At 39.8% G+C, this 27,159-nt stretch overlaps 1 protein-coding gene across 2 annotated transcripts in view; it reads left to right on the plus strand.

The window, feature by feature from the left end:
* The first annotated feature begins 298 nt into the window (after positions 1 to 298).
* edem3 (ER degradation enhancer, mannosidase alpha-like 3) overlaps positions 299 to 27,159 on the plus strand; it is a 69,993-nt gene continuing 43,132 nt past the window's right edge. For both annotated transcript variants that reach the window (XM_072274015.1, XM_072274017.1), the window contains exons 1-3: positions 299 to 601; positions 14,479 to 14,524; positions 26,735 to 26,835. In XM_072274015.1, coding sequence (XP_072130116.1) covers positions 462 to 601; positions 14,479 to 14,524; positions 26,735 to 26,835 — 287 coding nt within the window. In that variant the 5' untranslated portion in view covers positions 299 to 461. The remainder of the gene's footprint in view (positions 602 to 14,478; positions 14,525 to 26,734; positions 26,836 to 27,159) is intronic.

Genomic DNA, 27,159 nt, shown 5'->3' on the forward strand with positions numbered 1-27,159 from the left:
TACTGCAACTCCCGGCCGTTGCTCCCACCCAGACCCAGCATAGGTAACCATGATTGACAGCTGTACAACCAATTAGTGTCCGGTAGCGAGACAAAGGAAGCTATTTCAGCCGGGAAATTGCGTCACCAAACAAGCCCTGCTGCAGAATTGCGGGATTGCCGCGGTGATGGAAGGAAGGAAAAGCCATACAGGTCTCCCACGGACGTGACATCATCGCCGGGGACGAAACCAATCAACGGTGGTGTCTGTGAATGGGGAGGCGGGGATAGTGGAGTTGTCAACGTCAGTTTTCTAGCGTCACCAAAAGATGGCGGCTACCAGGAAGAGGTGGGATCGGGAGCTGGCGACATTACATTAATGATTGTTGTGTGAGTGAGGAGTGAGTGAGTGAGTGAGTGAGTGAATGGGAGACTGCTGCAGTATTTCTGCTCTCTGTGTGCAAGTGGGTGAGAGCCGGCCCGATGAGTGGTGTTGAAAGTGGTAGCGAGAGGTGCTTATCCTCAGCCCCGGCCAGGAGGCTGCTGCTATTGCTGCTGACTGTGTCCAGCCTGGGGCTGCGGATGGTGGCGGCGATGGAGAAGGAAGAGAAACGCCAACTCAGGTGAGTGAGTGGATGTGGTCCCTTCGCCTCTCCATGACATGCCATAGTCATATGCCTTCAGCAAGGGGTTAATTCAGAGCTCAGGACTTTAAGCGGGGGGGGGGCTGTTTAAAATAGAAAAGATCTTGATTACTGTGATATTTGCAGGTTGATCGTCTTTCTTAAGTATGTATAAAGGTGCACATCTCTCAGAGTTGATAATATTACTGTTTATGAATGTATAATAATACATCTTTAAATAATCAGAGGACAGCTGGCAAATTACTGTGTACGGCAATTGAACTTTGTGTAGTTTTCACATGCCTTGTTGACGTTTTTAGTCAACTGTAAAATAGTAAGTGAAATATTCAACAGTAATGGATCTGTGTGTAGAAATGTGCAAAATGACTTTGCAACAGGTGATTAAGGATTATGCTGCATGAAAATAGAAATGTCTGCCAATTCTTATCAAACTGCACAGTGCATTCTGATTAATGCTTAAACGTTCATTTCTTTTCATAGACTTGCCTGAGTTCCTGTGGTTTCCCAATATTTTCTGTTTTTTGTCTCCATTTAAAAGTGCATGTTGCAATTAAGTTTTAAAAAAACTGATGATCGAGTTAATACTGTTAGAAGATGAAAGGTATGACCTGATCATACATTTCATTTGGTGAAAAGAGATATAATCAAGACAACCGGGAATTGGTAGGTTTATAAAAAATGTCAGTTGACAGTTTGTCTCCAAAGATGGAGACAGAGAGATTGAGAAAGTAGAGGGAGGTGTCAGAAATGAACCAAATGAATTTAAGGGCAGGGTGGAAGTTAGAGGCAAAGTTGATGAAATTGACAAGCTCAGCACGGGTGCATGAATCAGCACCAATGCAGTAATCAACGTAGTGGTAGAAGAGTTAAGGAGCATCACTGGGGAAGGCTTGGAATAAATGCAGATTCATCAATGTAGCCAACAAAGAGGTATATGTAGGTGGGGCCCGTGCAGCTGTCTGTGGCTACTTCGAATATGGAGAAAGTGGATGGAGCCGAGGGAAAATCGCTGAGGGTTGAGATAGAAGCAGAGAGCTTTGAAGCCTTCCTGATGGTAGAAGTGTATAGGGACTGGACATGCATGGTGAAAATGAGGTGGTCTAGGTCATGGAATTGAAAGTTGCTGAGGAGATCGACAGCATGAGAAGTGTTGAGGATGAAGGTGGGAAGGGACTGAACCAAGGGGGATAGAATGGAGTTAAGGTATGAGGGCATGAGTTCAGTGGGGCAGGAACAGGTAGAGACAATGGCCCTGATGAAGGGTCTTGGAATGTCAACTGTTTACTCTTTTCCATAGGTGCTGCCTGGCCTGCTGAGTTCCTCCTGCATTTTGTGTGCAGTGCTTTGGTTTTCAGCCCCAGCAGATTTCCTTTGTTTGTTAGGCAATGGGCCTACCCAGACAGTCAGGTTTCTGGATCTTGGGTAGGAGGTAGAAGCGAGTAGTGCGGTGTAAATGTACTATGAGTTTGGTGGCAGTGGATGGGAGTTCTCCAGAGTTGATGAGGTTAGTGATGGTGTTGAGACAGTTTTCTGATGGTTTGGAGTGGGGTCCTCCTCATGGAGTAGGTATGAGGAGGTGTCTGAGATTTGCCGCCTGTCCTCAGGAAGATAGAGGTCAGTGCGCCACACTATCACAGCACCCCCTGGGTCTGCAGGCTTGACGGTAAGATTGGGATTGGTACGGAGAGAGGGGAAGGCAGTGCATTCAGAGAAGGTAAGGTTCAAGGAGGACAGAGGAGTGCTGGTGTCGAGACAATTGATGGCTCGTCGGCAATTGGAATTGAAAAGATCCAGGGCAGGCAGAGAAGCAGATTGGAGTGTCCAAGAAGAGGAGGAGGGTTGGAGGCTGGAGAAGGGGTTATTTATTCAGGAATGTTGGAACAGTTTGCAGCACTTTGAGTTGATTTAAACATAAAACATGAGGTAGTGATGCAGACAATAGGGAAGTTCTGTCTTTGTTAAATAAAGCAATGAATTCTAAAACTTTATTTAGAAAGAAATATGCTTAAACATCTTAAGGAATCTGTTAATTTCCTAAATTATTATACTGAAAAGATTCCTTTAATATGTTTCATTTTAACATTCTCAAGAATGAATCACTGTGACAATCTTAATGTAGTAACCTGGTTGTAATTAACAAATAATGTTTTGTACAATATAAAATAATTTGTTTGGCACCATGTTAGTTAATTAATTTTTTTAAGTAAAATCACATTTAGATTCAAGATTCTTCACTACACAAGTGTAAAGGAGAGTGAAATGATTGTTAAATAATCATAAAAGCACAATAAATATAAACATAAAATCAATCCTGTAAAACACAATGTACAAGTAGCCATTGCATATGGCATATATACATAAGATTAGCTTATATACGTAGGTACGTAATGTGACTTATGGGAACGGGACAAACAGTCTGTAAGCATAGGATCCTTCATGGTATGATATTGCTGGCCTTTTTTGGGCACCTTTATCTATTTATCTGTCTATTAATACATAAATAGATGCGCGCGCGCACACACACACACAACACCCCACCCCCACCCCCCCTCTATAATAAGTAGTTAAAACTGCCAATGCAACACTGGTGCCGGCATGTATAGAAGCTAATGCCAGTGCTGCATTGGGCAGTTTTAACTACCAGTTGTAAAACCCTCCTGTCTGCCACAGTGCATTTTTTGTACCACACATGGATGCAGCATTTTAGCACGTTCTGCATTGTGTATCCATTGAAGTTTGTGAGTATTAGTGTGAAATGATCAGTACTTTTCAGCTTCCTCAGGAAGTAGAGGCATTGGTGAACTTTCTTGACTGTGGAGGTTCTGTTCTGGGACCATGAAAGTAATGCAAAATATGCACTTCAAAGATTTTGAAACTGCTGTGCCACTGATGTAAAGAGGGGTGTGATTGGTGCAGGTTTTTCTGAAGTCGATAACCATCTCCTTTGTCTGTTGCCTGTCTCATCGTGTCACCAGTGAACTTGACAATATGATTACTTGGGTGCTTAGACCATAAGACATAGGGCTAGAATTATGTCTTTCATCCCACTTGGAGCTGCTCTGCCATTCGATCATGGGGCACACGAGTGGTTAGCATGATGTTATTACAGCTCGAGGCATTGGAATTTGAAGTTCAATCCAGGTGTCCCCTGTAAGACGTATCTGTATGTCCTTTCCTTGGAATGTGTATGTTTTTCTACAGGATCCTGCTGTTCCTTCCAATGGTCCAAAGACGTATTGGGTAGGTTAATTGATCATTGTAAATTGTCCCATGATTAAGCTAGATTTAAATCAGGATTGCTGGGCAGTACAGCTCGAAGGGCCAGAAAGGCTTATTCCGCTCTGTATCGCTAACTAAATATATTGAATTCCCCTTTTGATCCCATTCTCTTGCCTCCCCCATGCTCCTACCTTCTCCCTAGTACCTTTGATACCCCTACTAATCAATTACCTGTAAGTTTCCGCTTTAAATATACTGAAGAACTTGGCCTCCACAGTCAAGATATTTTTGTTCAAAAGGCATTGTCTCCATGTTTGTGGATTTAACTTAACATTTGTTCACTTTTGAGTTGGTTGAATGCTACAGATTTTAAATAGCTCATTCAACAACTCCTGTATCGTTGTGATGTCTTGACTATGTAATCTGAAGGAAAAGGTAAAACCTATCTCTAAAAGTGCAGGATATTTGAGGACACAATCTGGATCTTACTCCTTTATCACTGCAGGCAGTCAAAACTACTACTGGAGTCAGGCAACTGATCCCCTTTTTAAAAAAAAATAATTATTTATTTCTAAGCATCCTATGCTTTTTTTGTACTAGCTGGAAATAGATTCACTTGTCTCTCAAGAGAGAATACAGTGAACGTTTTCATGAGCAATTTGTCAAATTTATTTCATTGCTCTGCCATTCTCTGGTAAAGAAAAACAGCATCCAATATTGCTTGGCCTCAACTAATTTGTAGATAGTCAGTCTTTGACAACAGTCCCAATTAGTTCATTATATTATTGCCCTTTGTCACATTGCTCTCAGTTCTCTTTCTCAAAAGATCCAATTCTTCCAACCTATTGGGTTTATCAAAATTTATAAAGAGGAATCAATAATAGCCTCCAATGCCATACTCTCAGAAGCTGCTAAATTTACTACTGTGAGGAGATGGAAACTAAACTCTGTATTCAAACTGAGATTGAAGGTCATAAGGAACAGAATAATGTGCTTTACTTGGTTGTGAATTGTCCCTTAGATTGAACATCAAACTGCTTGTTTTAGCTATGGCAAAGTGGGAGAAATTGTAAACCTTCTATGGTTGATTCATTCCAACTCCTAAATCTTTCTCACTGTCCACCTGCTTAAATAAATTCACATGCCATTCATTTTTATTTCATATTTAATGGGGCTATTTATACTCTAACCGAATTTTTCAGATTAAGAATGATCTGTCAAACATTGTTTTTTTCCCCAAGATATTGAGGTGTGCTTGCCACAGCTGAGAATTCTCTGCAGGTTGAGTGCATATCATTCTGATAACATGCACGTCCACGTCATTAATAAAGGTGGCTATTAATAATTTTTTAAAAGGAATATCAATGGCAATGAGTTTACGTATGCTTTTCAGATACTCTAATCAAATCATAATTGCACAGCTTCAGAATGCTCCATTGAATCTTATCTGAAAAGTCATTAAGCATTTTCCTCATGATGGAATCCATAGCTATTTTTTGGGAACTTCCGTATTTAGAGTCTGACCCCCTTAATTGTCCAGTTTTTGAATTATAGCTTGAATTCAATCAAAGTTTGATATATCCCTATGGGGCTTTTCATGTGATGCTAGACTTTGTGGCTTTATTAATTGAATTCCAGTGATGCTTATTTAAAGGGGCTAACTAAATATAAGTTAATCTTAAAATAACTCCATACCCAGTGAAGTGCCTGTTCCATATTTTCATAAGTACAGGATTTGAAAGTTTAACTTCATTTTGGTGTCCAATGCTTTTCAATGAAACAAATTTATTTGTTTAAAAAAAGTAATGAACTATTTAAAATATGTCATTATTGTTAATTGCTGTGTGCTGAAATGTCCAAGTTCCTGTGCCTTGGACTTTCTTTATGAATTGGTTATTGAAAGGAACCAGGGCAGAAAACTATAATACGAGCAATACTGAATATAAAGACTGATTAAAGCTAGGCTGCAAGTGTAAAATGGCTTCACAACATATTGTATTTCGGAAGAGGAATTCACAAAGTTTTGGAATCATTCCTTGGGAAAATGGTAGAGGCAATTTGTATACAGAACTATTTGGTGTAACTGATGATGCAACTTGTTGCTGGCAGTTTGTCGCATTGTGAGCAGTGCAGGGTGGGTTGTAGGGTAAGGTTAGCCCATCCATCCCAGCCTCCAAACACAGACCTGTGAAGTGCTCACCGTGACTGAAATGAGAACCACAGTACAGGCACTTCCTGGTTACATGATGGTTGGGTTCCTGAGAACTGTCTAAAAGCTGATTTCGCCATTAAGTCAGAAAAGTCTGATTTCTAGAGCATCCCTTATTGCTTCGCTCTACATATTTGTTATCATTCTTCCATTTCATTGAATAATCACTCTAATATTGACCATAATTAAACTAGAATCATAGAAACAGGCTCTTCTGTTTATCTGGTCCATGCCAAAATATTAATCTCTCTAGTCCCATCAACCTGCACCTGGACCATTGCCTCCATACCTCTCCCATCCATGTACCTATCCAAACTTCTCTAAATGTTGAAATAGAACCCATGTCCACCACTTCCACTGGCAGCTCGTTCCACACTCTCACCATCCTCTGAGTGAAGAGGTTTCCCCTCATGTTCTCCTTAAACATTTCATCTTTCACCCTTAACCCATAATGTCTAGTTCTACTCTTACAATCTCGTTGGGAAAAGCCTGCTTGTATTTACTTCTGAATTACCCTGCCCTAATGGAGCACGTACTGTTGCTAGTCATTAATGAACACAATGAAATGTATTATGGATGGAAAAATGCTTTAAAAATGTATGAGGGAGTTTATGTAAAGTCAGATTTCCATTAATCAAGGCACTCATAACCTGGGGCCCTTCGTAAACATGCTCAAAACAAGACCCTCTGTAATCAATTAGAAGTACTATACAGTTTTGCATTAACCTGTTTTGGCATTTTTTTAATTGGGAAAAACTCATTTTTGCATAAAATTAGTTCCCACTACACATAACCTGAGTATTTAGTTTACAGCCCAAACTTATGAGTGGTATTTTTCCTTCCTGATTGTAAGAGAGTATCCCATTCTGCGTGGCCTAATATTCCAGGAAAAGGCTCTTATTCATGGAGAAAGAGACGCCTTCTCAAAATACTTCTCTAGTCTTTTGTTTTACTGTGTGTTTAATTGTGCAAATTATCCTGAGGCTTAATTGCTGAGCAATATTTTAACAGTATTGAACAGATAGTTGTCTTTTTTGGTTTTGGTTTTGTCAGAGATGCCAGTCATTATAGTTGGCTCCAAGAGAGGAAACTTTAAACCAAACTTTAAACCACAAAGTAGAAAGGAATTGGCAATCATATTAATTTCAATAGTTGTAAACATTTAGTTCTGGATGCAACAACCATTATTTGTTAAACCTTTTGCTTGTTTGGTTTTGGTCAGATTTAGAACTGGTGCATGTAGTTATATTATGAATGGAAAAACAACCCCAAAAAGTAGCATAATCTATTAAATGAGCGCTGGGAACCTAGGAACTGATGTGCTCTTGCTGTGAATGTTTCCTAATGTTGACTCACCTGCAGCTTGTACAAATCATATGTAAATTAAATCACTCTTTCGCTGTGAATTACATGGCTATTTACAAGACACAGAAAGCTGTCTTTAAGAGAAGTGTGTGAAGAATCAGAATAAAAGTATAAAGCTGTTCTTTATAAATCAGTGCATTGACAAAATGGTTATTTCAAAGTTGCCTCACTCCATACTTCAGATTGACCTTTTTGTTCAAATATATATTTTGCATTAGTTACAAAGGAAACAAAGGTATTTAAAGATTTTCATGTTACCACCTTTGGCATTTGTTATGTAATGAAAGAGTCGTAATTTAAAGAACAAAGTAAATTTACTATCAAAGTACATTGATGTCACCATAGACAAGCCTGAGATTCATTTTCTTGTGGGCATGGTAAATCCATAATAGGCTATTAACCATTATCAATTCAAGAGAGACTGCAGCAACTTGGGTATTCAACCAGTGTGCAAAAGACAACAAATTGCAAAAAATAAAAAGAAAGACACAATAATTAATAAATAAATAAGCAATAGATATCAAGAGCAAGAGATGAAGAGTCCCTGAAAGTGCGTCCGTAGGGTCGAGGGAACATCTCAATGATGGCAAGTAAAGTTGACTGAAGTTATCCCCCTTGGTTCAAGAGCCTGATGGTTGATGAGTAGTAACTGTTCCTGAACCTGGTGGGGTGAGTCCTGAGGCTCCTGTACCACCTTCCTGATGGCAGTAGCAAGAAGAGAGCATGTCCTGGGTGGTGGGATCTGCTGCCTACCCTCATTCATAATATTACATATTGTTATGAACTAGCATATAAATTAGGAACAAGAGCAGACCAAGCAATTGCATGAGCTAGCTCCACAGTACAGTCAGATAGCGATAATCTTATTAATCAGATCAGCTAAATTCCCTTTCACTTCTTGCTTATCAAGATCTTGTCTAGGTTGTCTTAAAAATTGTTTGAAGACTGTGTTCTCCACCCTTTGAAGAAATGTTGCAAAAACCAAACCCTCTGTGAGAAGAATAAGAAGATTAATCTTTGTCACAACTGGATGAGCACTTATTTTCAAATAGTACATTCTAGATTCTTCTTTTCAAAACTTTTACATATCTACTATGTCAAAGCCTCTTTTACGTGTTTTATGTTTTAATCAGATTACTCTTAACTCTTTCAGCAACCTCAGGCCTATCTTGTCTAAACTTTCCTCATAAGACAACCTGCTTATTCCTGGAATCAGTTTAGTAAACATTGTCTAAGTTGCTTCCAACACATGAGCATTCTTCCTTAAATAAGGCGTGATCTACCAGTGACATGTAAAGCTGGTGTAATTTCCCTACTTAAATATTCAGTTCCCCTTGCAATAAATGATGACATTCTGTTAGATTTCCTCATTACTGACTGGATCTGAATACAACCCTTAAGTGAATTGTAGACTAAATCCATTTTATACTTCACACGTTCCTATCAACTCCAGGCCAGTTTTTTTCTCTCACCTAGAGACAATTTATAATGGCCAATTAATCTGCCAATTGGTACATTTTTCTTATGGAAGAAATGGTATAGCAGAGCAGCCACCGGGAGGATGGTACTATCTGTGTGGAGTGTGCATAGAGGTTAGAGTTGCACCCAGGTGCTGCAACTCTGAGGCAGCAATTTTTTCATCACTGCTTTCCTTTAAATCGACTGAATCTTGATTCTTTGGGGAAATATTAGAAACCTTGGAAAATGAATTACTTGGAAATAGCTTGTTTCTCAGTGTACTGTCTTTATATTGGTTTAGATTTGAAAGAATGTATGAATCTGCTGCACCTGTACCTACTTCTGTGTTCCATGTTCCTTAGGTGCTTGGTTTTCAGATTGCTTCTTGTATCTGGTTATCACTGATTCAGAGAGGAACTTTGGGCAAACCCAATTCAGAGATGATCAAAAGTTATATGAAACAAGTAGTTATTTGTAGTACATAGCCAGGTAGACAGATTTCTGTGGATCTCTGGTTTAGAAGGTAAAACAGTTAATATCCTAGCATTTAACTTGATTTGCTATTTTTGGGATATGTGTGAAGGAGCTGTCCAGAGCCTTTGTACCTGTGGTGGAGTTGAAACCTTTATGGGCGAGGAATATGAAGGAGATGAGTTGAGTGGATAGAGAAGAATTGTAGGGTTGCTGCAATTGAACATTTCTAGACACTTTTATGTAACAGATTTTTCCAGTATTTGAAAGGAGAACACATGTATATTATTGGCAACATTTCTCTAACATTAATTGCTTTTTCTGAATTTGAAGAGTAGCTTGGGGATAAATTTTGAGCTGAGATTTTGTGAGTATAATATGTAGTTCAGAAAGATGTGAAAGTGGTGAGGGAAGAAAATACCATCAGTAATTGGGGGGTTACATTTACTCAGCAAACATAATCCTTAACTTTTAAATATCCATGTAGAACTGAAGCACAACTTTAAAAAAAATGTTCTTTTATGAATTGTTCAAGAAACGTTTTTTAAATTAGGTCTTCAGGAAAGTACAAATCATTGAAGATAAATGACTGGTTCTCTGTTTCAGCATGTAATTGCCGATGAAATGCTGGTGGTTTCTCAACAGATTTCAGATCATATCTATTTTCAAGCTGATATTAAATGATTGCTGACGTGTCTGTTTCAGGGATGGTTGCATATTTTACAAATCACTTGAAATGTATATTCGCAGTACCTGTCTATTGACTAAATTAAATGTCACATTTGTTGGATTCTGATGTTTCAACTCAAGGTTCTTTCGGCAGTCAGGAAAGATGCACAAAACTTGATGTTTTGTGATAGTTTTATTAAGCATTATTAGAACAAAAGGAAATTGAAACTGACAGTGATAGATGTCTGCTAAGCAAAGAGAGAGACAAGAGAACTAAGATGCTAAGATGGCACTGCCTTATAGTCAGCTATTTTTATACCTATAAGGAAAATTCCATTGAACTTTGTAGATAAAAGTCATCCAATGAGAAAATGCTTATTCAGATAATACAGTACCATGAGAAGCTTCTAGAATCATACTTTGTGTAACCTCCCCATATAAGACATGAATAGAATCAAATATGATACTCCTTAAATCGTGCTGATTATATTTACATAAGTTATCCAGTTTAAAACTTTGTGGGGGTATAATCAGTTTACATTTATGTCTTCTATTAAAATAATGAATCATTGGCATAATGTCATTGCCATTGGGGGAATATTTAATAAAGAGGGTGCATGTTTGTTCCGGATTTGCTCGAACGCCTAGCATTAGTGAATATCTTGAAGTGTGTGGTATCTAGTGATGTCCCCAATGGCTAGAGCATTAGCATTAAAGCTAGTTCACTGGCTGCCTCTTTCTAGCTTGTACATATTTATTCTACTTAACATCCTGGAGACTTCCTGCATAGCACTGAGGTGAAATGCTGGCCAACTTGCGTTGTTAATCCTGTTTTTTTTTCCTTGCTATTTTTCTTTGCTAGTTTGTTTGTCATTACCATTGATTTAGGAATCTGCCATTGGGCACAAGAACAATGTGACCTGTCCTTTGCATTTGTCTCAATGTATTAAGGGCCTCGATGCTGGAAATGTTGGTTTTGGAAGGTTACTGACGTGCTTTTCTTGTTTTGACTGTCAGTTTGAAGGATTTTGCAGATTTGGTGTGGGTGGTATCTATCCAGTATTTTGAATTGTCTATTGTCGGTAGTTTATATCTCAGGCACACGAGAAAGAAGGGATGAATCTTGACCTTACAATCTTTTCTTCAGGATACTGAAGACTTTACTGGTGCACTGAAGGTGATGATGATTTACCTCTTTGATGTCTACCTTGCTGAAAGGTTGTTGGTGTCAAGCAAGGTTGTGTGTTTATCCCAGGTTTTCTCAATCTTCCTCACTGCTGAGCTGCACTTCTGCTCCAAGAAGTGTCTTGCTGGAGTGTAGCTTGTTTGTAAAGCTACTTTACATGAGTGAGAAGCTGTGTAACCTATGTTGCCTCTGATCCAGAACCAGGAGCACCCCAAATTCAGTCTTTGTTCTGCAGTACCTAGACAAAGCTTGGATATGGTTATGCTTGGAGACTATATTGTCCATTTGTTCATTGAAGGCTACAAGAGAATGGATCTTCTGCTTTGTGAATATTAAGTATGTGTTTTCCCCACATGGCATCTCTCTTTGATAATTAGCTCCTGGAAAATATCTTGGAAGCTGTTATTCACCTAATTTGGTGAAAAGTTTTACCATTCAAATAAAAGTGGGTGTTTTTGATTTGGTTTTTTTTAGCTGGTTCAGCACAACATATGGGCCAAATGGCCTGTTTCTGTGCTGTACTCTTCTATGTTCTAACGCTTGATACCAAACCAACACATGAAACTAGGGAGGATGACCAAAAAAGACGACTTTAAGGGGCACTCGTGAAAAGGGAAAATGCCTAGGGAGAGAATCCAGAGTTTGGAGCTGAGTAGTTGTGTACATGGCTGCCAGTACTGAATTGATTCAAGTAAGATTTTCAAGATGTCATAATTGGAGTAGTATTTTGCAAGGATGCAGAGTAAATGGAATATACATGCATAGGAAGGGGCTGAGGCTGATGGGAGATATGGAAATAAAGAAGAAATGTTTAAATCCAAGAATATATTGGAACAGTTGTAGGGGACAGAGCATGGATTGATGGGGAACAGGACTGATGCAAGTTAGGTAAATTTAGATTTATGTGAGCAGATATATTTTCTGTACCAGATATATTTTGTGAATTCAGTTCAATCTATTTAAAATTTATACAAAGGTAATAAATGGTTATTTCTAAATGTCCATTGAACAAAGATATATATTTTTTCTGATATTTGAGATGAACACTTTCCTGCAATCATTCTGTTATTCATGATGCTGAAAATTGATTACATTTCTATCGATCAAACAAAATATTTTTCTGGAAAGTGAAGTTAAACTCGTGCTAGTAATATATTTAGAAACATAGAAAACCAATAGCACAATACAGGTCTTTCAGCCCACAGAGCTGTGCTGAACATGTCCCTACCTTAGAACTACCTAGGCTTACCCATAGCCCTCTATTTTTCTAAGCTCCATGTAGCCATCCAGAAGTCTCTTAAAAGACCCTATCATATCTGCCTCCACCACCACCGCCGGCAGCCCACTCCACGCACTCACCACTGTCTGCATAAAAAAACTTACCCCTGACATTCCCTCTGTACCTACTTCCAAGCACCTTAAAACTATGCCCTCTCGGGCTAGCCATTTCAGCCCTGGATAAAAGCCTCTGACTATCCACACGATCAATGCCTCTCATTATCTTGTACACCTCTATCTGGTCACCTCTCATCCTCCATCTCTCCAAGGAGAAAAGGCCGAGTTCTCTCAACCTATTGTCATAAGGCATGCTCCCCAATCCAGGCAACATGCTTGTAAATCTCTTCTGCACCCTTTCTATGGTTTCCATGTCCTTCCTGTAATGAGGCGAGCAGAATTGAGCACAGTACTCCAAGTGGGGCCTGACCAGGGTCCTATATAGCTGCAGCATTACCTCTTGGCTCCTAAACTCAATCCCACGATTGATGAAGGCCAATGCACCCTATGCCTTCTTAACAACAGAGTCAACCTGCGTAGCAGCTTTGAGTGTCCTATGGACTTGGACCCCGACATCCCTCTGATCCTCCAGACTGCCAAGAGTCTTACCATTAATACTATATTCTGCCATCATATTTGAGCTACCAAAATGAACCACCTCACACTTTCTGGGTTGAACTCCATCTGCCACTTCTCAGCCCAGTTTTGCATCCTATAAATGTCCCGTTGTAACCTCTGAGAGCCCTTCACACTATCCACAACACCCCCAACCTTAGTGTCATCAGCAAATTTACTAACCCATCCATCCACTTCCTCATCCAGGTCATTTATAAAAATCACGATGAGAAGGGGTCCCAGAACAGATTCCTGAGGCACACCACTGGTCACCAACCTCCATGCAGAATATGACCCTTCTAAAACCACTCTTTGCCTTCTGTGGGCAAGCCAATTCTGGATCCACAAAGCAAGGTTCCCATGGATCCCATGCCTCCTTACTTTCTCAATAAGCCTTGCATGCGTGCCTTATCAAATACCTTGCTTAAGTCCTTATACACTACATCTACTGCTCTACCTTCATCAATGTGTTTAGTCACATCCTCAAAAAAATATATATTGGATTGCAGGGCACATTTTTCATTAGTTATAAATTACATTTCCTGTGAGCAACAAGAGATGTATGATGTTTTTAGAAAGGTGTTCAGTTTGAAAATAGCATGTATAAATTGTGAAAAGTAACTGAAGCTGGTAAGGATTAAGATAGGCAGCATTTGTTTTAATCAAATCATTTAAGAAGCACTGAGACAGACATATGATTATAGCCATATAGGCCATTTTTAGGCAGATGTGTTTAAGTTAGTATCATGAATGGCACAGACATTGTGAGCTGATGGACCTGTTCCTGCACTGTATTATATGTTCAAAATTTTGTGGTGACCAAATTGATGACAAATGTGAATTTCAATTTCTTTCCCCATAAGAGATGGTAACAAATTTGCAGTAGTTGCTTATAGTTTTTACCACTGGTCCCCAACCTCTGGGCCACGCACTGATACCGATCTGCAAAGCATGCAGGGGTGCAGTGGTAGCCAGAATGCACCCAGCACATCTTTAAGAGAAAGCTTGTTTGGTCCGCGGGCCAGAGGTTGGGGGCCACTGGTTTTTACTGTTTGTAAAATAAATAATTGTGTGGATTGCATTGGTTTTTCAAAATTCTTTACTGATTGTGACGTCTAATATTTCACCAAAGATGCATTAGAAAGATTTGCCATTTACTTCCATGACCACCAATTGTGACACCACTGGTACAAGGACAAATGGTTGCATTTGTCTGAAGGAAAGTATTGATTAATTTAAGAGCTTTTTAAGTATTTAAGTATTAATTTAAGAGCTTTTGTAATAAAAAAATTGACATGGGATATTGTAATGCTGTTGTAGACCCAGGAGGATATAATTTTACTGCTCTTCTGGACATGCATGAATTTGATGCATTTTTTCCACTTACAGGGATCAAGTATTGGAGATGTTTGATCATGCATATCAAAATTACATGGTAAGTCCACCAATCTTTATTTATTGAAATTCTTTTATTTTTGATTATATATAATTTTGTTTATGTGGCACATGGAAGTGTTGTATTTAAGAATGTAGTTGCATTGTCAGACTGATAGAAATACGAAGTATAACATCAAGCCATGTTGCAAAGTACTACAATTGGAGACTCTGTTGCATTTTTTAAGGTACACAAAATTAAACTGAGAGATACCCTCCCACCTGCACATAGAGCATGCACATATTCTACAGGTACCAGTTCAGTATTGTCATTGCAGTCTTATTGCAATGACTGCTGTAGAATGTGATTTGGAATCCAAAACTTTTCATTTATTTTTGAAACAGTTTGATAATTTAATGGGTGTTGATTGCTTTTATGCCTAAATTAAATGGAACCTTGAATAATGATGCAGTTGTTTTATGAAGGAATAGCAATTATTTTTATCTTGTGCATCTGCAATACAAAGGAATCTGAGTCAGCTCAGCATGATGCACTAACATGCAGAACTAGTTTATCAACTTTAGAGCAATAAAGGATGTGGTTATAAAATTGGAAGCAGATCCAAAATCCAACAGATTAATGGATTTTTAATTCTATAGACTGTTTGAAGGTTGCTAGCTTTTTCAAATTTGCCATGCCAGTCACTACATGTAATTTTATTAGGGCAGATAGTGCTGTATGAATATAAAGGTGTCATGTGCAGCACAGAGCTGTATAGCTTATTCCAAAGTTTATTTGGTTACAGAGAAAGTAAAGCTATCTTATGTATACATCTAAAAAAGCAATTATGTATAACTTTCCTGCAAATGGCTAAGAGTGGTGCGGTCATGGAGATAGAGAAGAAGCAGACTTGGCTCTCTGACACTTATGTAGGGACTGCTCCAGTTTGTAAAATGATCATGGCTGATTTATTTCAATATCCTGTTACTCCTTTTCTCCGCAACACTCTCATCACTTTGGTATTAAGAAAAAAATATCAACGTAAGTACTTTTGATGACCTTGCCTTTCTTATCTTCTGTGGTAGAGGTGTTCACTATATTTTAATTGAATAAATTTCTATTAATCTCAGTTCTAAATGGCATGCTACAGCATTTTTAAACTCTGTACTCTGTTTCTGGACTTTACATCCTTGGGAACATCCTTCCTGTACTTAGTCTGTTTATTCCTGTTCAATTTTTGTACAGGTTTGTAGGTTTCTATGTGTGCTTTGAAAATAGAATGTGTTCAGCTGAATGCAGGATGAATATTCTACAGAGTTATCTCTTGCTTCAGGGGTGATTTTATGTTTTTAAAACATAAAAGTTCAAACCTGAATCATATTTTTGTGAGAATGTTAATTATACATTGACATTCTAAGTCAGTATACTGTTGGCTTAGCTACAAAGGCTAGACCGAACTGTATATTCCAGTCAATAGGAATGTGAAAAGGCATGAAATGCATGCTAAGGAAGCGATTCTATTACAGCTTGGGATGTTGGAATTCGGAGTTCAATTTCGGCCTCCTCTGTAAGCAGGTATTATGTATGTTCCTTCCCATGTGTGCGTGGGTTTCCTCTGGGTGCTCTGCTTTCCTCCCACAGTCCCTCGGTGTACAGGTTAGTAGTGGGTTAACTGATGATTGTAGATTGTTCTGTGATTAGGCTAGGGTGGAATCGGTGGGTTGCTGGGTGGCATGGCTTGAAGGAAAAGCCTGTTCTGTGCTGTCTCTCTAAGTAAAATAATGGATGGTTTACAGAGAAATGGCATTTTCTGATACAGACAGATAAAGCAAGTTACCTAACATTGCAGAATTCAGTGTTGAGTCAGGAAGGCCTCTAAGAAGATGAAGTGCTGCTCCTCAGGCTTCTGTTAGGCATCATTATAACAGTGCAGAATGCCCGCAGACATGTGGTTAGAGTGGGAGAAGAAAATAATTCAAGTGGTGAGTAATGGGAACTTGCAGTCACTTCTGCATTGCAATAATCCAATCTGTATTTGGTTTCTTCAATACAAAGGAAACTACGTTGTGCTCACCAAAGGTAGTACACTTGATTAGGAAAAGTGCAAGTGAATCATTGCTTCACTTGGATTAATTTTTTGATTTCTGAATAATGGGAAGTAAAAGGATAGAAGTTGCATTTCTTGGGGTTAGATGGGAGCATGCTCTGGGAAGGATGTGGCTGTTGAGAGACAGGAGTGGAGCAGGAAGCTGTGAAGAGAAAGGGCCTTCTGAAATGCTGGAAGGGAGATGCATCTGGTGGTGAAATCTTACTGAAGCTGACTTCAGAAGGGAATTGGCTAAGTGCTTGAAGAGGAAAATATGAGGATTTGCATGGAAAAGAGGAAAGAATTGGAAAGTATTGGATAGTTATGTCAATGAGACAGCACCTGCACAACAGGATGAATTACTGTAGGGTATCTTTCAACCAGAGTTGATGGGTGTGAAGAAGAGATGAGGAACAGAAACCAGAGGTCTCAAACTGAGGTGGGAGTGAGTCTTGAAGTTCTACCACAGAGTTAATTTTCTTGCTTGTTGAAGGTGGTAAGGGTATTCCAGGGCTGATTGTCTCATCAGCATTCCTACTTTGTTGCCTCTCCGATTCTCAGATGAGTAATTTTTATGTGTTTCTGGGATGATCATTTTTCATGAATAGTATAGAGTGATACTCGCCTGTATAACAGAAATTGGAACCACCCTCGTTAACTCTGCTTCTGTGCTGAGCTTCTGATCTTCAACATCCGTGGTTTGTTTTTTTATGATAATTTCCTGTTCCTGGAAAAGCAGGATATGAACAACTAGATCAACATGTCTGAGTTCTGTTTTAGAATGTAAGACCACTCTGAAAATACATTACATTTCTTGATTGAAGGACATCATTTAAACAAAAATCATTATTTTGTTTGTAATACTAATTGGCTTTAATAGTTTTGCCTTTTTGTTTCATCTAAAGTGCAAGATTATTATTTCCATTTTATTGTATATTCTGTGTACACCTCATTGTTGCGTAATGTATTAGTCATAATTTTATGAAGGGTAAATATAAATGTTCCACATTTAACTTGCATATATATTTTATTTTAATGAGTAAATAGACACAAATTTCCATGAGCCTCTCACTTAAATGCTTGGGTAATGTTCATGTTATTAATATTAATTCTGGTATCAGAACAATTTAAACCTTGATCAATCATGTATTTTTTTATTTTATGCATGTTAAAACAAATTTAAAAATGCAATTCCTTTCAGTATTTACTGTCAAAGGCTTGACAGCTTCATAAATAACAAAATATTTTATGTAAATGATTGTCTATTAAAATAATAGATGTTTGATATTCAGCACGAGGCTTCCTTGCTAAATCTGTTTGCTTTCTATTAGCTCTCTTTGCTGGAAATTCATCATCCAGCATGTGTTTGCTCTGTACAGCAATCTGAAAACTCCATAGGGTGTGGGCTGAGGTGGAGTCATGTTTATTTTACTCGTGTGCATTATTGCACCGAGATGGGTAAATATTGCATTAATCCAAAGGATTTAACCCTTGACCCAGAACAAGAAATTGTTCTGGTATCAGCTTTCCATGCATAATACTAGTTGAGAAGGCTACAAAGTTTATCTGCTTGTAAATACAGGTTTCCCCCGCCATCTGAAGGTAGAGCGTTCCTATGAAACGGTTCGTACGCCGAAATGTCGTAAAGCGAAGAAGCAATTACTATTTATTTATATGGGAAAATCTTGTGAGCGTTTGCAGACCCAAAAATAACCTACCAAATCATGCCAAATAACACATAAAACCTAAAATAACAGTAACATATAATAAAAGCAGAAATGATATGATAAATACACAGCTTATATAAAGTAGAAATACTTCTCTACAATGATTGCCTGCACAGATCTCCGTAGCAAAAATCTCACGCAAGCGCTCTCGGCAGAAGATCTCACGCAAGCGCTGTTGGCATAAATGCGCTCTCCAGTAACCTTTAAACTATGAAGCTGCCAAATCTACCAAATAACATGTAAAAATACACAGCCTATATAAAGTAGAAATAATGTATGTACAGTGTAGTATCACTTACCGGAATTGGGAAAACTGCGCCGAGCTCACTGATGATGGTGTGTTAGACTGAGTCGTCGCAGGCTGGGTGGTGCAGTGGCCCCCACCCTCTGGGCTGATACATTGCCGCGAAGAATGCAGCGGTAGCCGGGAGGCACACAGCACATCGTTAAGAAAAAAGCCGAAATAAACATGCTAATTAATTAGGTGCTGCCTGGCATGTAAATGTCGGCGCAGATCAGAGGCGATTGCCGATTGCATCGCCTCTGATCTGGGCCGACAATTACGTGCTAGGTGGCACCTAATTAATTAGCATGTTTACTTCGGCTTTTTTCTTAACGATGTGCTGTGTACCTCCCGGCTACCGCTGCATTCTTCGCGAATCGGTACAGTATCTGTCCGAGGCCCGGGTGTTGGGGTGGTGGGACACGGGGGTGTCATCTCATCGTCGATCAGGGCAGGCAGCTCATCTTCTCCTATGACTGCCTGCCTCGATGTCGAAGGTCAAGGTTCGTCGTCTGCTGTGGCTGATGTGGAAGGCTTGCTTGACTGCTGAGCCTCGCACATTTTTCTATGGTACAGTTGTTTGTAAGCACTCAAACCATCCTGCAAATATCCCCTAAACCTACGTACCCTTTCAAAATTAAAGTCGTACTTTATCACTGCAGCGAAAATCTCACGCAGTTGCTTCACTTTCTGCATTCGGTTTCGATTGTTATCCTTTCCTCTTCCAATTGCATCAGCTCTTCATCTATCAGTTCTTGGTCATGGGATGCCAAAACCTCTTCAACATCATCTTCGTCAACTTCCACAAGCCAAACTCACTTTGTCTTTACTTCGTTCACCACGATCGACACACTTAATTATGTCAAGTTTTACGCTAAGTGTAACACCCTTACTCTTTCAGGCTTTTCCGACACCTTAGAACTCATCTTGCTAACGGCTGCTCAATACAACGTGTTAAAGCAATGCCGTTCTGAATCCGGGGGAGAGCGACTGCCCGGGCGGCGCGCTGCCTTTTATCGCGCGCTGCCTTTCTTCGTAACAGTGAAAACACCTTCTGAAAGCGAAAACAGGGTACTAATGTAGGTCTTTCGTAACAGTGAGGTTTTGTAAAGCGAACGTTAGAAAAGCGGGAGACACCTGTAAGTAATTAAAAGAAGTAGAAGTGCAAAACGGGATTTCAGTGAGTGAGTATAATAAAAGCAGGAACACTGAGGCATATTAATTTGATACAAAACGAGTGAAGTAGATTGCATATTACACAAAAATTTTAAATGCAAGGAAGTTGTTAAAAGTTGTCTTGCTGAGTGAGGGCAGAATTAGAGGGTCCTTCATGCAGAAGTGGAAGCAAATGATGTCTCCATAAGACCATAAGATATAGGAGCAGAAGCAGGCCATTCAGCCCATCGAGTCTGCTCCGCCATTCAATCATGGGCTGATCCAATCTTTCCAGTCATCCCCACTCCCCTGCCTTCTCCCCATACCCTTTGATGCCGAGGCTAATTAAGAGCCTATCTATCTCTGCTTTAAATGTACCCGATGACTTGGCCTCTTACAGCCGCTCGTGGCAACAAATTCCACAGATTTACCACCCTCTGACTTAGGCAATTTCTCTGCATCTCTGTTCTAAATGGACGTCCTTCAATCCTGAAGTCATGCCCTCTTGTCCTAGACTCCCCTACCATGGGAAATAACTTTGCCGTATCTAATCTGTTCAGGCCTTTTAACATTTGGAATGTTTCTATGAGATCACCCCTCATTCTTCTGAACTCCAGGAAATACAGCCCAAGGGCTGCCAGACATTCCTCATACGGTAACCCGTTCATTCCTGGAATCATTCTCGTGAATCTTCTCTGAACCCTCTCCAATGTCAGTATACCCTTTCTAAAATAAGGAGCCCAAAACTGCACACAATACTCCAAGAATGGTCTCACGAGTGCTTTATAGAGCCTCAACATCATATCCCGGCTCTTATATTGTATACCTCTTGAAATTAATGCCAACATTGTATTTGCCTTCTTCACCACTGACTCAATCTGGAGGTTAACCTTTAGGGTATCCTGCACAAGGACTCCCAAGTCCCTTTGCATCTCTGTATTTTGAATTTTCTCCCCATCTAAATAATAGTCTGCCTGTTTATTTCTTCCACCAAAGTGCATGACTATACACTTTCCAACATTGTATTTCATTTGCCACGTCTTTGCCCATTTCCCTAAACTATCTAAGTCTCTCTGCAGGCTCTCTGTTTCCTCGACACTACCCAATCCTCCACCTATTTTTGTATCATCAACAAATTTAGCTACAACTCCATTAATCCCATAGTCCAAATCATACATCATAAAAAGCAGCGGTCCCAACACTGACCCTTGTGGAACTCCACTGGTAACCGGCAGTCAGCCAGAATAGGATCTCTTTATTTCCACTCTCTGTTCTCTGCCGATCAGCCAGTGCTCCACCCATGCTCGTAACTCCCCTGTAATTCTATGGGCTTTTACCTTGCTAAGCAGCCTCATGTGTGGCACCTTGTCAAAGGCCTTGTGAAAATCCAAATACACCACATCTACTGCATCTCCTTTGTCCACCCTGCTTGTAATTTCCTCAAAAAATTGCAGTAGGTTAGTCAGGCAGGATTTCCCTTTCAGTAAACTATGCTGGCTTTGGCCTACCTTGTCATGTGCCTCCAGGTATTCTGTAATCTCATCCCTAACAATCGATTCCAACAGCTTCCCAACCACTGATGTCAGGCTAAAAGGTCTATAATTTCCTTTCTGCTGCCTCTCACCCTTCTTAAATTGCAGAGTAACATTTGCAATTTTCCAGTCATCCGGTACAACGCCAAAATCTATCAATTCTTGAAAGACCATTGTTAATGCCTCCGCAATCTCTCCAGCTACTTCCTTCAGAACCCAAGAGCGCATTCCATCAGGTCCAGGAGATTTATCCACCCTCAGATCATTAAGCTTCCTGAGCACCTTTTCAGTCGTAATTTTCACTGCACATACTTCACTTCTCTGACACTTTTGAATGTCCGGTATACTGCAGATGTCTTCTACTGTGAAGACTAATGCAAAATACACATTCAGTTCCTGTGCCATCTCTGCATCTCTCTTTCAATATCTCTAGCGTCATTTTGTATTGGTCCTATATCTACCCTCAATTCTCTATTACTCTTTATATACTTAAAAAAACTTTTAGTATCTTCTTTGATATTAGCCGCCAGCTTCTTTTCATAATTCATCTTTTCCTTCCTAATGACCTTCTTAGTTTCCTTCTACAAGTTTTTAAAAGCTTCCCAATCCTCTATCTTCCCACTAGCTTTGGCTTCCTTTTATGCCCTCTCTTTTGTTTTCACTTTGGCTGTGACTTCACTTGTCAGCCATGGTAGTGACCTTCCTCCATCTGAAAATTTCTTCTTATTTTATCTCGCAATTCCCTCATTTTGCTGATCTGCTGTTCTCCCTGCTCGTGTTCCTTTCCAGTTAACCTTGGCCATTTCCCGTCTCATGCCATTGTAATTTCCTTTATTGTACTGAAATACCGAGACATTGGATTTTATTTTCTCCTTCCCAAATTTCAAAGTGAGCTCAATCATATTGTGATCACTGTTCCCTAAGGGTTCCTTAACCTTAAGCTCTCTTATCACCTCCGATCATTGCACAACACCCAATCCAACACAGCTGATCCCCTAGTGGGCTCAACAATAAGCTGTTCTAAAAAGCCATCCCATAGATATTCTACAAATTCTCTCTCTTGAGGTCCAGTACTAGTCTGGTTTTCCCAATCCACTTTCATGTTAAAGTCCCCAACGATTATCATGACATTGCCCGTCTGACACGCCTTTTCTATCTCCTGCTGTACTTTGTAATCCATGTCCCGGTTGCTGTTTGGAGGCCTGTATACAACTGCCATTAGCGTTCTTTTACCCTTGCTATTTCTTAACTCAACCCATAGAGATGCTATACCTTCCGATCCTATGTCCTCCCTTTCTAATGACTTAATATTATTTCTTATACACAGAGCCACACCACGCCCTCTGCCTACTAACCTATCTTTCCGATACGCCATATGTCCTTGGACATTCAACTCCCAATGGCAGCCATCCTTTAGCCAAGTTTCAGAGATGGCCACAACATCATACTTGCCAATCTGTAGCTGAATTTCAAGATCATCCATTTTACTTCTTATGCTGCGTGCATTCAAATACAACACTTTCAGTCCAGTATTTGTTGCTTTCTGTTTTAACTGCACGACACCTCTATTGCCCTGTAACTCATCCCACTGGCTGTGATTATGCTTCATCTCTTGCCTGTCCTTTCTATCATCTCTGTTGCATGCTATCTTTGATTTATTTCTGTTGTCCCCTTCCTCAGTTCTATCACTCCAGTTCGTGGGTATCTTTAGCAGGCTGACAGAACCTCCTGTCTGTTTCTGTCACTATGGAATCCCCTATGACTACCACATGCCTCATCTTCTTCTCTCCCTTCTGCACCACGGAACCAGGCTCAGTGCCAGAAACCCGATCACTGTGGTCGTCCTCTATCTGGTCACGAATTTTTTAAAAGATCACAAAAAGATAAAATCAGTCAAATTCATCATAAATCCCACTACCTTCATGTACATTAAAAGAATATCTGTCTGAGGCCTCTGTTGGTCAGAGCTGACCATGGATATTGCATCCTAGCTGTCTAGATACACGAGCCTGGGCAGTATGATATGGAGAGCAAGCTGTTGCCCATGTAGCAAGCTCCCTTTCTCCAGGCATCTGATGAACCCAAAGTAACAGCAGAAACCGATACAGTTTGGTACCAGCAGTGTCGCAGGTGTTGCCTGTCAACATTGAACTCAACGTAGGACTGCCTTAGGGACTCACAAAGCCTTCCCCATGAGTGGCTTTAGCCGCACGGCAGCTGAAATTTGAGATCAAAGTTTTCCTTCCCCTAGATGAGCTGCCAACCACGGCTGACGAGCCATATCTGCCTGAAAAAGAATATAGGGCCAAGATCAATTCGTTACATTACACACACATAATGAATTGCTAGAAAGATATGAGATGTCAAAACACTGGTGAGTAGCTGTTGTAGCACTTACATTTGAGAAGGGAGATGAAGCATTTCCAAGGAACTAGAGATTTTTATAAAGACAAATTGCAGCAATTTGGAATTGTTAAACTCAATTTTCAGTTCAGAACACTCAATTCAAAGAATTAGATGCATTGTTCTTCACTCTTGCATTAGGCTCCATTGGAATAGTTTAGGGCGAAGAGGAGTGAGAGAGAGTAAAAATCAGAATTTTAAAAGCTCAGATGACTGGAAGTTTGCTGCTACCCTTGAGTACTGAATGGATGTGCCTGAATGTGTTACCAAATCACTGTCTAGTGGCTTGGCATTCAATGCTTGTAAATGGGGTGACCGAACATTGATTGGGTGACCATTTTGTGATGCATTGCCTGTATATGCACAGAAAGGTAAAGAAGAGATGGATGTTTGGACCAGGGTGTTGGAGAAAGTACTCCCTTGGTAGAGTATATGGAGAATAGGAAGAGTAGTGTTTTGAGAGCATCATGTTAAAGGTCCATGAAATGATGGAGCAAAATCATCAGGAATTTTGTTCATCTGTTTTCCCTTGGTTAGCTCAATTACTGTTTTCATCCTTACTTTATGTCAGGTATTTGTCCAGAATTATTTTTTATCCCCGCATTTCTTTTCTGGAGCAGCTGTGTTCTGCCCTGATAGATTCTGCAGGGATTCCAAATGAAGCCACTCTTTTCTTGAGTTTGATCCCCATAGTTGTTCTTTGTTATTTATTGTTCTTTGTCCCAGTGCTCCTGCTGCATCAGGAGGTCCGTGTTCAACAATGTGCTGTCACACGCAAACTCTCAGCCACTTCCTTGAAGTTTGTCCTCACTTGCAGTTCTGCTCCAATATTTCCCTCATATAGCAATTCTGCTTTTCTTTTCATGTGAGTAGTGAAGATCCTGCTTACAAACCCTGTGCTACACCACTCGTAGATTCTTGTCAATCTGTAAAATAATCATTTGTGGCCACTGTTTCCGATGAGACAAAAATACATTACATCCTTCAACCCCTAGCTTATCAAAATCTATCTAAGAATTACATTAAAATATCCAGAGACCCTGCTTATGCTGTCCTTGTGAGGAAAAAAATACTCATGACCCTTTAATAGAAAAATAGTCACCTATTCTCTCTTAAAGTTGTTTCTAAATAGTGATCAAATTTCCCACAGGAGGAAACATCATCTCCACGTTTAACCTGTCAAGCCACCTCATGATCTAGTTTCTTTCAATCAAATCCCCTCTTGCTCTTCAAAATTTTAGTGACTACAAGACCAAACTCTTAAGACAAACAACATCTTGTAAACTTATTCTGCCCTGCTTTCAATGTGCTAACAATCTTCCTTAAGAAGGTAAAGATAACGTGTAGGGAACCTTGGATTTCAAGGGATATTGAGGCCCTAGTTAAGAGAAAAAGGGAGGTGCATAGCAGGTATTGGCAAGTAGGAACAAATGAGATGCTTATGGAGTACAAGAGTACACTTAAGAAAGAAATCTGGAAGGCTAAAAGAAGCATGAAGTTAATCTAGCAGACAAGGTGAAGGAGAATCCCAAGGGATTCTATAGGTACATTAAGAACAAAAGGATTTCAAGAGACAAAATTGGTCCTCTGGAAGGCCAGAATGGTAATCCATGTGTGGAACCAAAACAGATGGGGAGATCTTAAATACGTTCTTTGTACCTATATTTAGTCGGGAGGTGGATATAGACTCTATAGAAGTGAGGCAAAGCGGCATTAACTTCACAGATCCTGTACAGATTACAGAGGAGGAGGTGTTTACTACCCTGAGACAGATCATCGTGGATGACAAGGTGTTCCCTCGGGTCCTATGGGAGGCAGGTACAGAAATTGCCGGGACTCTTGAAGCGGTATTTAAACATCCTTAGTGATAAGGGAGGTATCAGAGATTGGAGGATAGCCGATGTTGTTCCACTGTGTTTGAAAAAGGCTCTAAACATAAACAAGGAAATTATAGGCCAGTGAGTCTTACATAAGTTGTGAGAAAGTTATTGGAAGTTATTTTAAGGGACCAGATATGTAAGTATTTGGATAGACATGGACTAATTAAGAACAGTCAGCATGGCTTTGTATGTAGTAGTTCATGCTTAACCAATCTTATAGAGCTTTTTGAGTAAGTTACCAGGAAAGTGGATGAAGGCAAGGCAGTGGATGTTGTCTACATGGACTTTAGTAAGGCATGTTACATGGTCCTTCATGGTAAATTGGTCAAGAGGGTTCAGTCACTCGGCATTCAAGATGAGGTAGTAAACTGGATTAGACATTGGCTTTGTGAGAGAAGCCAGGGAGTGCCAGCAGAGGGTTGCCTCTCTCACTGGAGGCCCGAGACTTGTGGTGTGCCACAGGGATCAGTGCTGGGTGCTTTGTGGTTTCTCATCTAGATCAGTGATCTGAAGGATAATGTGGTTAACTGGATGATCAGATTTGCAGATGGTAACAAGATTAGGGGTAGAGTGGACAGTGAGGAAGGCTATCATGGCTTGCAGAGGAATCTGCATTGTCTGGAAAAATGGGCTGAAAAATGGCAGATGGAATTTAATGCAAGGTGTAGGTCTTACACATTGTAAGTTAGTATCCTGAGGAGTATGGTAGAACAAAGGGATCTGGGAATACAGGTCCATAATTTGTTGTAAGTGGCGTCATAGGTAGATAGGGTCATAAAAAAGGCTTTTGGCATATTGACCTTCATATATCAATGTATTGAGTAGGGAAGATGGGATGTTATATTGAGGTAGTATAAGATGTTGGTGAGGCCTAATTTGGAGTATTGTATGCAGTTTTGGTCACCTACCTACAGGAAAGATGTAAACAAGGTTGAGAGAGAACAGAGAAAATTTAGTAGGGATATGGAGGGTTATGGTCCAGGTGCAGATCATTAGGAGTAGGCAGCTTAAGTGGTTTTGGCATGGACTAGATGGGACGAAGGGCCTGTTTCTCTGCTATGACTCTATGGTGTAGACAATATTCCAGATGTGATCTCACCAAATGTGATTAATTTCTGTATTGAATCAATTTTTGTGAAAATTGGTGCATGCAGAGTGCAGTTGCATAATTTGAATTTTTAATTTTAATTTTGCATTTGTGCAGGAACATGCATACCCAGCTGATGAGCTAATGCCTCTGACATGCCGCGGCCGTGTTCGTGGCTTGGAACCCAGTCGTGGTGATGTGGATGATGCCCTCGGCAAGTTAGTGCTGCTTTTGGCTAATTCCCCTTACTAGTTTCAGCATTTGTTCGCAGACATTCTGAAAAACAGTTTGAAATATAAGTGAGAGAAGAGTTTAGATGAAGTGAGAATTGTACGGAAGATGCATTGTACTTTGATTTTTTTTTTGGTTTTCAAGGAAGCAGATGTTTTGGGAGTTCCTATTCAACCCAAAGCTTTTTAATTCTGAATCTTAGACTTATAGTTACTTTTCATCTAAAGTGCGTTCAGTGAAATATAATTGTCACTTTTGCAAGTTATCTGTAAGGTATAGGTGGTGCAAAAGGTCTTAACCTCTGCATTATG

The sequence above is a fragment of the Mobula birostris genome, chromosome 12 (assembly GCF_030028105.1).
Source record: "Mobula birostris isolate sMobBir1 chromosome 12, sMobBir1.hap1, whole genome shotgun sequence".
NCBI lineage: Eukaryota > Metazoa > Chordata > Chondrichthyes > Myliobatiformes > Myliobatidae > Mobula > Mobula birostris.